The 13,240-nt window shown below is 38.6% G+C and overlaps 1 protein-coding gene across 1 annotated transcript in view; it reads left to right on the top strand.

The window, feature by feature from the left end:
• The first annotated feature begins 11,140 nt into the window (after window positions 1-11,140).
• Window positions 11,141-13,240, top strand: part of LOC128506270 (E3 ubiquitin-protein ligase TRIM16-like) — a 4,039-nt gene continuing 1,939 nt past the window's right edge. Inside the window, exons 1-2 of the mRNA XM_053476642.1 lie at window positions 11,141-11,939; window positions 13,137-13,232. Of these exons, the coding sequence (XP_053332617.1) occupies window positions 11,346-11,939; window positions 13,137-13,232 (690 nt within the window). The 5' untranslated portion in view covers window positions 11,141-11,345. The remainder of the gene's footprint in view (window positions 11,940-13,136; window positions 13,233-13,240) is intronic.

The following is a 13,240-nucleotide window of genomic DNA, read 5'->3' as shown; positions in this document are numbered from 1 at the left end:
AAAAAAAAACTGACGAGATTCGTGTGGATTTATGGGATGAACCATTTTCTCCGGGGAAGATCCCCACATCGATATTGAAAATGTTATTTTGTTAATTTATTCAAGCACTTTTGGTTCTGTTGAGCAGAAGGAGGGCATGCACTAACACGTCACCCCCTAAAAAATTACATACATTAAAATGTACTTTAAAATGTTCTTTGAAATATTCCTTTTCAACCAGCAACTACATTTGAACCACATTTGGCTCAACTCGGTTTAACAAAAGTTCCAGTGTTACACCACACACAAAACTTCAGCTTGTGTTCTTTAGCTTGGCTGCAGAATTTAATCAGCAGCACCTGACTTCTGTGGGGTTGTAGGTTCCTCCCAACGATATGTACCATCTAGTGACCAGTTTGACAGTGTTCACAGTTGAACACATAGCACAATTAATTTAACATTTTAGAAAGCATAAGAAAAGTATTGTAAAAAAACGGGGTGTGTGATTTTAACTTGAACCTATGAACTGTACCACAATGAACATTATAACTATTGTTTTAAGCTGTCTTAACTGCATATTATTTATTTTATGCACATAATGTTTTAACCTTTAACACCTACATCTATTGCATTAGGCCATAAATAACAACAGAGAAAACTAAAATGAATCAAAGCACAATATCACAATTGTTTAGCTGACGTCATAGAAAATCCATTTAAATACAGTGGGGCAACAAAGTATTTAGTCAGTTACTAATTGTGCAAGTTCTCAAACTTAAAAAGATAAAAAAGACCTGTAATTTTCATCATACAGTGGGGGAAATAAGTATTTGATCCCCTACAGATTTTAGCCCACTTACAAAGAAATGAAGGGTCTATAATTGTTATTATATATTTATGGTAAAAGTATTGAAACAGAATATCAACCAAAAATCAAAAAAAAAAAAAAAGCACATGATACAAATGTTATAAATTAAGTTGCATTTCAATGAGGAAAATAAGTATTTGATCCCCAAGCAAAACATGACTTAGTACATGGTAGAGAAACCCTTGCTGGAAAGCACAGTGGGAAGACATTTCTTGTAGTTGTTTACCAGATTTGCACACATCTTTGGATGCATTTTGATCCACTATTCTTTACAGATTTTTTCTAAATGTTTAAGGTTTCTTGCCTGTTGCTTGGCAACTCGAAGTCGAGTTGATGCTCAATTTTGGTCTCATCTGACCACAGCAGTTTATGCCAATCTTTCTCTGTTTATCGGCAAACCTCAGACAGGGCTGTACATGTGTCTTCTTGAGGAGGGGAAGCTTTGCTGTACTGAAGGATTTCAATCGTTCGTATTGTCAATTCGTATTGCGTATTGTGTTACCAATGGTTTTTTTGGTGACTGTGCTCAAACTGCCTTGATATCATTCACAAGCTCATACTGTGTAGTCCTGAGCTGGTCCCTCATTTTTCTTATGATTATTCTTACTCTATGAGGTGAAATCTTGCATATAGGGCCATTATTAGTTACTTTGTATTTCTTTCATTTGTAAATAATCGCTACAGCAGTTGTCTCCTTCTCATCAAGCTTATAGCTAATGGTCTTGTAGCCCATTTTAGCCTTGTGCAGGTCTAAAATCTTGTTCCTAACTTGCTTTGACAGCTCTTTAGTCTTGCAGATGGTAGTGAGGTTTGAATGGAAGATAGAGATTTTGTGGACAGGTGGCTTTTATACACATACCACATTGTTGTTAGGAGCACCTTCTTAAATAAATATGTGTATCACAAGAGCACATAACCAGTCTGTGAGTGGCAGAATTATTGTTCAAATACTTATTTTAAATACTTATTTCCCTCATTGAAATGCAACTCAATTCATAACATTTGTATCATGTGCTTTTTCTGGATTTTTGGTTGATATTCTGTCTCAATCCTTTACTATAAGCCTATGATAAAAATTATAGACCCTTCATTTCTTTGTAAGTGGGCAAACTTTGAAAATCTGTAGGGAATCAAATACTTATTTCTCCCACTATAAGTATAACTCATCTATGAGAGACAAAATAAGAGGGAAAAAAATCCAGAAAATTCCAGAAAATCACATTGTAGGATTTTTAAAGAATTTATTTGCAAATTATGGTGGAAAATAAGTATTTGGTGACCTACAAACAAGCAGGATTTCTGGCTCTCACAGACCTGTAACTTCTTTTTTAAGAGGCTCCTTTGTCCTTCACTCGTTACCATCTGTTATCAGTATAAAAGACACCTGTCCACAACCTCAAACAGTCACACTCCAAAGTTCACTATGGCCAAGACCAAAAAGCTGTCAAAGGACATTAGAAACAGAATTGTAGACCTGCATCAGGCTGGGAAGACTAAATTTGCAGTAAGCAGATTGGTGTGAAGAAATCAACTGTGGGAGTAATTATTAGAAAATGGAAGACATAATGATAATAAATGACAAATGATAAAGACCACTGATAATCTCCCTCGATTTGGGGCTCAACGCAAAGTCTCACCAAAATCTCATCTGGGGTCAAAATAATCACAAGAACTGTGAGCAAAAATCCCAGAACCACACGGTGGCACTCAATGAATGACCAAATCTGGGACCAAAGTAACAAAGGCCACCATCAGTAACACACTGCGCCGCCAGGGACTCAAATCCTGCAGTGCCAGACGTGTCCCACTGCTTAAGTCAGTACATGTCCAGGCCTGTCTGAAGTTTGCTAGAAAGCATTTAAATGATCCAGAAGAGAACTAGGAGAATTTAATATGGTCTGATGAAACCAAAATTGAACTCCGTGTTTGGAGTAGAAAGAATGCTGAGTTACAACAAAAATACACCTTAGCTACTGTGAAGCATGGGAGTGAAAACATCATGCTTTGGTGCTGTTTTTTTTTTTTTTTTTTTTGCAAAGGGCCTAGGAAGACTGATCCCTGTAAAAAAAAAGAATGAATGGGGCCATGTGTCCTGAGATTTTGAGTGAAAACCTCCTTCCATCCATTTAAACGTGACCAAGAGAATTTTAAAATTAATTCGGTATTGTACCGGGAGCCAATGAAGAGAAGCCAGAACTGGAGAGATATGTTCTCTTTTACGTGTAGACGTTAATAGTCGAGCAGCAGAGTTTTGGATCAGCTGTAGCCGATGTAATGCTGTCTGAGAAACCCCAAGATACACAGCAATACAATAATCAATGCGAGTGGTGATAATGGCGTGGATGGCTATTTCGAACAGCCTAAAGAACAAAACAGGTTTAAGTTTTGCCAGTTTCCTTAACTAAAAGAAAATGGACCGAACCACAGCACTAATCTGTTTGTCAAATTTAAGGCCATAATCAAAAATAACCCCTAGATTCGACGCTGTAGGTTTAACATACTGCTCCAAACCTCCTAAATCCAGAGGTGGAACTTTACCCCTGGCACCAGGACCAAATACCAAAACCTCTGTCTTTTTATCATTAAAATGTAATAAAAATTGGGCTAACCATGCCTTAATATCATCTAGACATGTTAATAATGCCTTGACAGAGTAGCCTTCCTTCTGTTTTAACAGGAGATAAATTTGACTGTCATCTGCATAGCAGTGAAAGGAGATGCCATGATTTATCAGGATATAGCCGAGCGGCAACAAATATAACGAGAAAAGAAGGGGTCCAAGGGTAGACCCCTGTGGGACCCCATATGTAAGAGGAGCTGATGATGACTCAAGATCTCCAAGTCTAACAGAAAAAGTTCTATCAATAAGATAGGACCTAAACCAGTCTAGGGCTGTCCCCCTAATTCCCACCCAGTGTTCTAAGCGTGACAGAAGAATGTTATGGTCTACTGTATCAAAGGCAGCTGTTAAATCAAGCAGCAGAAGAATCACAGAGTTACCAGAATCGGTAATACAATAAATATCATTTAAGACTTTTAACAGAGCTGTTTCAGTACTGTGAAGAGCCTTGAAACCAGACTGAAAAACTTCAAGCATTCCATGCTCACCAAGATAACTTATTAGTTGTGTGTAAACTACCTTCTTCAGAATCTTAGACAGAAATGGTAGCTTAGAGATTGGTCTGTAATTAGACAACACAGACGGATCAAGATTAGTTTTTTTTTTTAACAAAGGCTGCACAACTGCATGTTTAAAATGTATGGGTACCACCCCAGAACCCAAGCTGCTATTTATAATATTTAAGACTATAGGAACTAGGATGGGAGCCAACTCTTTGAAAAGATGTGGAGGAATGGGATTAGCAGGAGATCCTGCAGGCTTCATAATATTAATATTCTCTAACAGAAAGGAAAGAGAGATGGGCTCAAACTGGTTAAAAACAGCAGAGCTAGAGACAGAAATGGAAATAGATAGGTTACATGCAGATGATATAATAAGAGCCCTTGTAGAAGAAACCTTATCAATAAAAAACTGGAGAAAGTTCTCACACACTTTATATGAGCTTTCGAAACTGGCAATTTGGGGACCATTAAGAATTGTATTAAAAGACTGAAATAAAACGCGAGGTTTATGATAGTTTGCTAAAATTAACTCAGAGTAATGTTTGGTTTTTGCAGCTTTTACAGTTTTCTGATAAAGACGCCAACTATCTCTCAACAAACTAAAAGACACTTGCAATTTGTCCTTTTTCCATTTGCGTTCCACTTTTCGACACTCACATCTGACAGCACGAGTCTCGTCGTTTAACCAACGGTTCGGATTTAACTTTGGGGCGCCTGATTTTTAATGGAGCCACCGAGTCCAAAGCAGCCTTACAGGTGGAATGGAACCAGGATGCTAATGCCTCAGTGTTGAAGCCAGCAACAGAAGTGTACTCCGAGATGTCGTCATCACAGCTCCGGTTAAACACATCAGAGAACTGAGCAGCGGTGGAGGAGTTAATTTACTACATAGTTTTAATCAGCGCTCAGCCGCATGCATAAAGTTTTCCAGAGCGCACCGGCAGAAGTAGACTAATGATTATGAACGCGTCGAGAAAAACAGCAAGCAGACTGACTCTGACCATTTAAAAAAACGTTTGCGTTCATTTTCTGACGCGCTCAAGTTCACCAAAAACAATACAGAGCAGCGCAGCTTATTTGCTTTCAAACATTTATAAAATCACGTTTTTTCGTTATTGTGAGTGCGCTTAAATAAAAGTTAAGTCTTATAAAGGCATGTAGTCTTATATAGTTTTATTATAAAGTTTTTGCACATTAATCAGAGTCCTCATCTGTTACATTTTTGAGGACAATAGTTTTTTTTCAGCCTGTCACGGCGTGCGCCCAAATCAATATCGCTCCTCGCTCACTAGTTAGGCGGCCTCTCTTTCAGATATGCGAAGAAGCAGGGCTGCAGAATTAGGCACGAATAGTGAAGAAGAGCTCTCCTTGCTAAAGATCACGGGCTTCCAATCCGCGCTATAAAATACTCGGGGTTTGTTGGTTTACAGTGGATTTTACTACGCGGTGTGAATGAGACGCGCGCACACAACGCGGAAGTGCGGCATGCAAACGGGGCAATTGGAACGCGCCCCTGGGACTTCAAAGAAGAGCAAGCGCAAGCGGACGGAGGCAGGAGCTGCTGTCCGCGGATGGCCGTCGTATTCGTTATTTTATAGCGCAGGGTGCAAGCCCGAGATCATTGGCATGGATGAGCTATGTCCAGCTCTGTACCAGCATGTCATGTGGGCATTATAAGACTAAAAAGTGGCAGCTGGCACGCCTAAAAATAGACGCAGGTTAATTTTTTTATAGTCTAAATTAAAATCCTCCTCTTTAGTGCCTCCTATTCCTATTAATCCTATTGTTCTTTTAGTGTCACTGCGTGTGCTTACAATGCCAGACAACATTCAAATGCAAATTATTCACTCTCCCCAAGTGTGAATCAGCTGTTCTCACCTATACATATTAACCTATACGTTCTCACCTAAAGTGTTTAGGTGAAATTCCACCTATACAAGTGTGACAAATATGCAAAGAAAAAAAAATAGGAAGGGGCAAATACTTTTTTATGGCACTTCACATGTAGTCAGATTGTTCTACTGGGCTGAAACTGTAGCAGGTGGAGTTATAGCACTTTTCAAATCACACTTACTGATATGCATAACTTTGAATGATGAATTCTACGTTAATATGATCTCGGGCTTGCTCCACATTATAAAAGCAAAGCGCGGAGATGGAGATCAGGGAAGTACGTGGTGTGGTGGAAAATAGGCAGTGGCGGTTCTACACTGAATTGCTCCGCGGGCGAGACTCCCTCCCGCCCCCCCAAACACAGACCCCGCCCTCAGCGCCACTTCTAACCAACCAAACCCCCTGCTCGGTCTTGTTAATTTGTTTTAAAACCCCCAATTCTGTGAATTCCCCCAGCAGCGAAACCAGTTTGATGACTTCACACCTGTTGTAAAGGTGAGATGGGGGATTACAGTAACTGTGGGTGCGCTTCACCTCGGAGCGCGCTGTCGCGTTGTATTCAATTAATAGACTAAAACAAAATCATGTTTGCCTTAGCATTGGAAACAATATTGTATTAGGCTAACTTTATTAAAGATTATACACTTTTGTATTCTTTGTCCACACACGTGGGCATCTTTAAATTTTTAGATATTGATCCTTTCTCGATGCAGCGAATTTTCTGAGCAAATTAATAATAATTTCCATGAATGAAAAGCAGGAAGAAGAAAAGGTTACGCGAAAATAAGAAAAAGCTTTAAAGGTAAATGCTGTAAAATGCTTCAAATGAACAGATTCTGCCTATAACAGGTCAGGGACAGTGAGGCTGGATCCAGCAGCGCACCACATCCCACATCATAATACATGCTGATGATGACCAACACGTCTCCCCTGATCTACCAGAGCCAAGTAAAAAGAATGGCAATCAAACAGAATAAAATTAGTAGCAGCATTAACTTGTGCTAGTTATTATTATGGTGGTCAATATTAATTGAAATAATGTTTCTTAGCATTATTTCGTGTTAATATTGACTACCCTAATAATTAAAATAAGTAACTAGTTTACTAGCGTGAGCTACTGCTGCTACTAATTTTATTTCAGCTTACCTGTTCAGTTTTATTGCCATTCCTTTTAAAATATTGTCTTTATAGATAGTTGTTTGTCTTGATGTTCTTTTTTTTGTTTGTTTCTTTGACCCAATATATGTTCAGTGATACTTCAAATAACATGTTTAAATAGCATTGATTTCTTTATTGTGTTATATTTTTATACTAGTAACTGGTGTTAAAAATGTATCTCTACATTAATGAGCCAATGTATTATGGTGTGGGCTGCTGTGGGCCAGGAAGTCCAGGGCCACGTTTTGGTCCCAGTCCGCCCCTGTAATAACGAATGAGAAAGCTTCACTGACATTCATTGACAGCCAATGAAATTAAAGCATTTTGCTTAAATAATATCCGTATAATATCCGTATATCCTATAAAATCGTCCAGACCCTGGTTCGAATCCCGCTCTGGGTGAAAATGTAATAAATGTGAATCCTTTGTTTTACACTTTTTGCTTATGATAATCATTAAATTACAGCAACTGTGAGGTGAGTGCTAATGTGTTTCATAGCTTAAGAAAAAAAATTCTCAATTGCAAACATGCATTTAGTACTGAAGCATAACTTAATAATGTAATGGCTACATCGTGGTATTTTAGCGAATTTTGAGCACTGGCCGGGAATCGAACCCGGGTCTCGGGCGAATCACCTACCACTGAGCCACCAGTACCCGTCTGCGTTTAAAGCGTTTATAGGCTAATGTCACACATCTTTGTAGTCCTTTTGCACACGCGCAGGTGCTTTACAATAATAATAATAAATTCGGAGAACTACTACTACTACTACTAATCATTCTGAGTGAATATGATGAATAAATACATATTAGTTTGAGCTTGACACGTTTATGAGCTCTGTCGCTTGCCGTCAATGGGCGCCTAAGAGACATAACATTTTTCGGCTTCAGTAGACACACAATACTTTAGACTGAAACACGACTGCCCCCTACAGGTATTGAAGGGCATTTTCACAGCTTGCCGCGCGCACTCGCGGCAAATCGTGGGATCCCTTTTCCGAAAACGTGCGTTTTTAAAGGCCAGATCTGTAGGAAGGAATCAATTAATAAAATCATCTTATTAAAAACTATTTATGTATATATATATATATATATATATATATTTTTTTTTTTTTTTTTTTCAGAATCAGGTCAAAAACAAGTACTCTCTCTCTCTCTCACACACACCAATAAAAATATCCAATAAAATCATCTCATTAAAAACGTTTTATCTAGTGATCTTTAAAAATATGATTAATCAGACAAGAATAAATCCCTTGAAATGAAATTGTTTTTACAGGAACCCAAACCTTGTCCAAAATGACAATTATAATGCTAATAATAACATTAATGAGAAAAATTTTAAAAGATTTCACACTGGGGTTGTGTATAAAGGGACATTAGCAGTGTATGAGCAGTATGTTTATTTATAAACATTGCAGCAAAGAGAACAAGTACTCTCTCTCTCTCTCTCTCTCTCTCTCTTTCACACACACACACACACACACACACACACACACACACACACACTTCTCTTCTCTTCGCCCTTGGAACATTAATAAGTTCTGTGATATAAACTGTAAGAACTATGATGGAGGCGGGGACACGGGGACACAGAGACCAGTGGAACAGAGAAACATGAGCTCTTTTATTATCCAAAGCTAGGAATGTGAAGAATCCAGTGCAGGCGTCTTTGCAGTGCAGGGAGACAGTTGAGAAGCAGTGACTCAGGTGGCAGTGTAGAGTTACCTGTGTCAGTACACCAGTAAAGGCGGGGTGGCAGCCAAGTCGAGGCAGTGAGGCAGCCAGTTCTCTGTGGTCTGGTGTAGTGAAAGAATCCTCCAGTGTAACTGCAGAAAGGACATCACTCACATCACTCACCCATCTGACAAACTGTTATCCCCTCATAGTGTTCCTTCATCCCAATAATGGTGAGTGATTATACCCTGCCAAACTGTACTGAGATCAGAAACCTCACCATCACAGCTGCTCCATAAGGTCTGAGGTTACAGTATGACATGTGTGGTGAACAGAACGTTGTCTCTGGAGAGTCCATCTGTGTTCCCATGCTGGGCCTCTGCAGAATGTTACAGTGAGTATAAGTAGTCCTGCAGTGACAGGAAACATCTCTTATTTTGTTGTTGTTGAAAATTTACTAATTAATTCAAAAAAACTAAAGGCGTTTCCTTCTAACTATATGACGGCTTTAATATTATTTATTTATTTATTTATTTATTTATTATTTTTTATTGTTCACCATAGAGGTGTGTGTATGGGTTATAATTTCACAGACAATTAAGTCAATCTGAACAATAAATAAATCCGTGCCTCTGGATTAGTGTGTAGGGGGTTAGATAGAGGGAGATTTGGGGTTTCTGGAAAATTACTCTGGCTGTTATTGTAAAATTATGGAACATCTAATAAAGGTTTATCCCTATGTTTATTTTGATCAACCATTTCATGTGTACTGAATTCTTAAGAAAGAGTGTTAGATTAGACCTGAAACGTGAAGTATAACAAAAGGGCGACTCTGGGGGTAACCGTGGACAATCATCTGTCATTTTCCCCACACATCGCTAACCTTACTCGCTCTTGTCGATTTCTTCTTTACAATATCAGAAGAATTCGCCCATTTCTTTCTTCACAGGCTACTCAGGTGCTTGTTCAGTCCCTTGTTATTTCAAGACTGGACTACTGCAACTCACTCCTGGCAGGCCTGCCTTTGTCCACGATTCGTCCTCTGCAACTGATCCAGAATGCAGCAGCACGACTCGTTTTTAACCTTCCCAAGTTCTCCCACACCACCCCACTCCTCCGCTTCCTGCACTGGCTTCCTGTAGCTGCCCGCATAAAATTCAAAACACTGATGCTTGCCTACAAAGCTAAAAATGGCCCAGCACCCACTTACCTCTCTGCGCTAATTACACCACGCACTGCACCACGTTCCCTCCGATCCTCCAGCACTGCTCGCCTCATCCCACCATCTCTCAGGGATCGAGGGCGGCATTCATCCAGGCTCTTTTCTGTTCTGGCACCTAGGTGGTGGAATGAACTTCCTCTAGATGTCCGTACATCAGAGACTTTGACTATCTTTAAACGACGACTCAAGACGCATCTGTTTCTCCAGTACTTGGACTAACCCCCCCCCCCCCCCCCAAAAAAAAAAAAAAAAAAAACCTCAGATGTGTTGGACTAATGGTACTTAGTTATTAACCTAGTTAACCCAGTGTAAGTATGTATCCAATGTTGTAAACATTAAAGCACTTTTTGTAAGTCGCTCTGGATAAGAGCGTCTGCCAAATGCCTAAATGTAAATGTAAATGGAGTGATGTGTCACATTAAACATAGTACTGATAAAGTACTGATTTAATCTGTCTCTGTCTGGTTACCAGTTCTAAGTGCTTCACAGTTAAACAGTGACAGAACACAGAAGTGTGTGTGTGTGTGTGTGTGTGTGTGTGTGTGTGTGTGTGTGATTTCATATCAAATCACTTTATTTTGATCTTCCCAGCTCCTGATTCATTCATCATCTGGGTAAACCCACCTAGACATTTTTGTCTTTCTGAACCAGATATGAAAAGGAGAGAACAGGAGAGTTAGTGACACCTAAGTAAATGTTTGGACAGAGAGACTAAAAAAGATTGTGATTCTGGTCAATCAGTTCAGAATTTGCGGGAGTTAGATTTTTTAACATGCACAATGATGTGAACATGATATTCATTTTTTTTTATTAAAACCCATGTGTTAAATGTGTTTTTAATGAATAAATTTGACAAAAGTATTCTGTGCACTATACAGTCTTTTTTTCAAACACCACAAACACCACATGGAATCATTCACAGCAAGGACATTTATTAATTTATTCATTCATTTATTTATTTATAAAATTCTATGCGCAAACTATTGGAAATTACAAGCTGAAAAAAATGTAACATTTAATTCAGTAACAGAGGTTTTGCTTTAGGTGTCTGTAGAATTTAATAAAAATAGGAATAACGTCTCCACGTATGCAGTGACTAAAGGGCGATGAAATGGTTAAATGGGTTTCATAATTTCTGTATTTTGCTCCTCCTGTTTTCTTTCTCTCTCTCTCTCTCTCTCTCTCTCTCTTACACACACACACAGAGAGAGAGAGAACCAGGAAGGTACTGTAAAAGAAAATGAAACTCAGTGTGCCTCTCTCTCTTCCTCTGATCGTATGTTGTTGTTGTTGTTGTTGTTAGTCTTTCGGCTGCTCCCAGCAAGGGGGCGCCACAGCAAACTACCCAGGCCACACAACAACTTGGCAAAGTTTTTTTACGCCGGGTGCCTTTCCTGACGCAACCCTCTCATTTTAAGTAAGAAAATGGCTGAGGCCAGTATTTCGGTAGATCAGGATCAGTTCATCTGTCCAGTGTGTCTGGATCTCCTGAAGGATCCGGTGACTCTTCCCTGTGGTCACAGTTTTTGTAAGGTGTGTATTAATGGTCACTGGGATCAGGAGAATCAGAAGGGTGTCTACAGCTGTCCTCAGTGCAGAGACACTTTCACTCCAAGGCCTGTTCTACGCAGAAACAACATGCTGGCTGAAGTGGTGGAGAAACTGAAGAAGAAGACTGAAGTCCCAGCTGTTTCTCCTGCTCACTGTTACGCTGGACCTGGTTATGTGGAGTGTGATTTCTGCACCGGGAGAAAACACAAAGCCGTCAAGTCCTGTCTGACGTGTCTGGCTTCTCTTTGTGAAACTCATTTAAAACCTCATCTAGAACTTCCTGCTTTGAAAAAACACACATTAATTGAAGCTTCAGCAAAACTCCAAGAGAAGGTCTGCTCTGAACATGATGAAGTGCTGAAGATCTACTGCCGTACTGATCAAACCTGTATTTGCTCAATGTGCATGTTGGATAAACATAAAGGTCATGATGCTGTATCAGTTGCAGCAGGACGAGCTGAGAAACAGGTCAGAACTCATTATATATATATGCTGTACCAATTTTGTTATATATGTTTATCATGTCTGCATAATTATGTACAAAATCATTTAGTATTTCTCCAGCAAGCTCAGTAAAACCTAACAGCTGTTTTACTTATAAAACGGCACAAATCTGTGTCTAAAACTTCTGATTTTAAGCAATGAGTTTTCACTCCAAATATTAACTGTTTATTTTATTGCTCTTTTTTGCTTTTTATAGAAGTTTCTTTTATGCAGAAATGTTTTTTAAAAGCATCTTTTGCTTATGCCATATTTTTGTATGTGCCCAAGACTTTTGCACAGTACTATAAGTAAAACAGTTGTTAGGTTTACTGAGCTTGATGGAGAATATGAGTTCTTCTTTCTTTGTCACACTCGCTGCTTTCTATTCTTATGCAAATCCCAGGAGCGTACATCAGATTTTTTGTTTCCATCGAAAAACTTGTGTCTTGTACTATATTTTTTTCAGTCCGAGGTGAGGGCGTGTAAAATAACCAAAAAAAGAGTCTTATGCCTTCAAATAAAAGTGTTAAGTAAAAATAATGTTATAAATAGTCATGTGTCAGATGTAATAATCTACGTTAACAGGAAGTGTATTTCCTGTATTTACATTACACAGTCTGATTTCTTTGTATTAATAGTTCTGCCATACAGAAAGACAGACAGACACGTACATGGGCTTCAGCCTGAAATAATAATAATAATAATAATAATAATATCACTGATTACATTGAAGATCCGCAGATTATTGTTAACTTTAACATTTTAAGTATTTCCATTAACTCTTTAACTGTCAATGACAGGTACTAGGCTAGTTCCCTAAAAAACGCAGCTCTGACTTCTACATGTCTTTTTTTTTTTCTCATTTTTTTTATTTTTCATTTACCTTTACCAGTGGTTTAAGTGATCTCCAATCAGTCCAATTCTTCTGAGAAGTTGAGGATTTTCAGCTGAAGTTTCCTTAGTTACTTTTTTTGCTTGACTTGTTTTTTTGCCATGATCACTTGGCTGTTTAAAAAATGAGAAATTACACATTTCTGTATAATTAGAGTTTAAATTATTGTAATAATAATAATCATTAATCTTCAAAGCCTCTTTAGAATTTCCTTGTGTAAATGTATTATTGCCAGTGTGTTTATATATTCAACAATTATAATCTTATGGAAGTAATCGATTTGTCCTCAGAGTGAGTTAAAGGAGGAGCAGATGAAATCCCAGCAGAAAATCCAGGAGAAGCAGAAGAAGGTGCAGGAGCTGAAACAGGCTGTGAACACTATAAAGGTGAGCAG

Source organism: Clarias gariepinus, chromosome 2 (assembly GCF_024256425.1).
Source record: "Clarias gariepinus isolate MV-2021 ecotype Netherlands chromosome 2, CGAR_prim_01v2, whole genome shotgun sequence".
Classification (NCBI taxonomy): Eukaryota; Metazoa; Chordata; class Actinopteri; order Siluriformes; family Clariidae; genus Clarias; species Clarias gariepinus.
The sequence above is the reverse complement of the archived record's forward strand: the minus strand, read 5'-3'. Positions and strand labels throughout refer to the sequence as shown.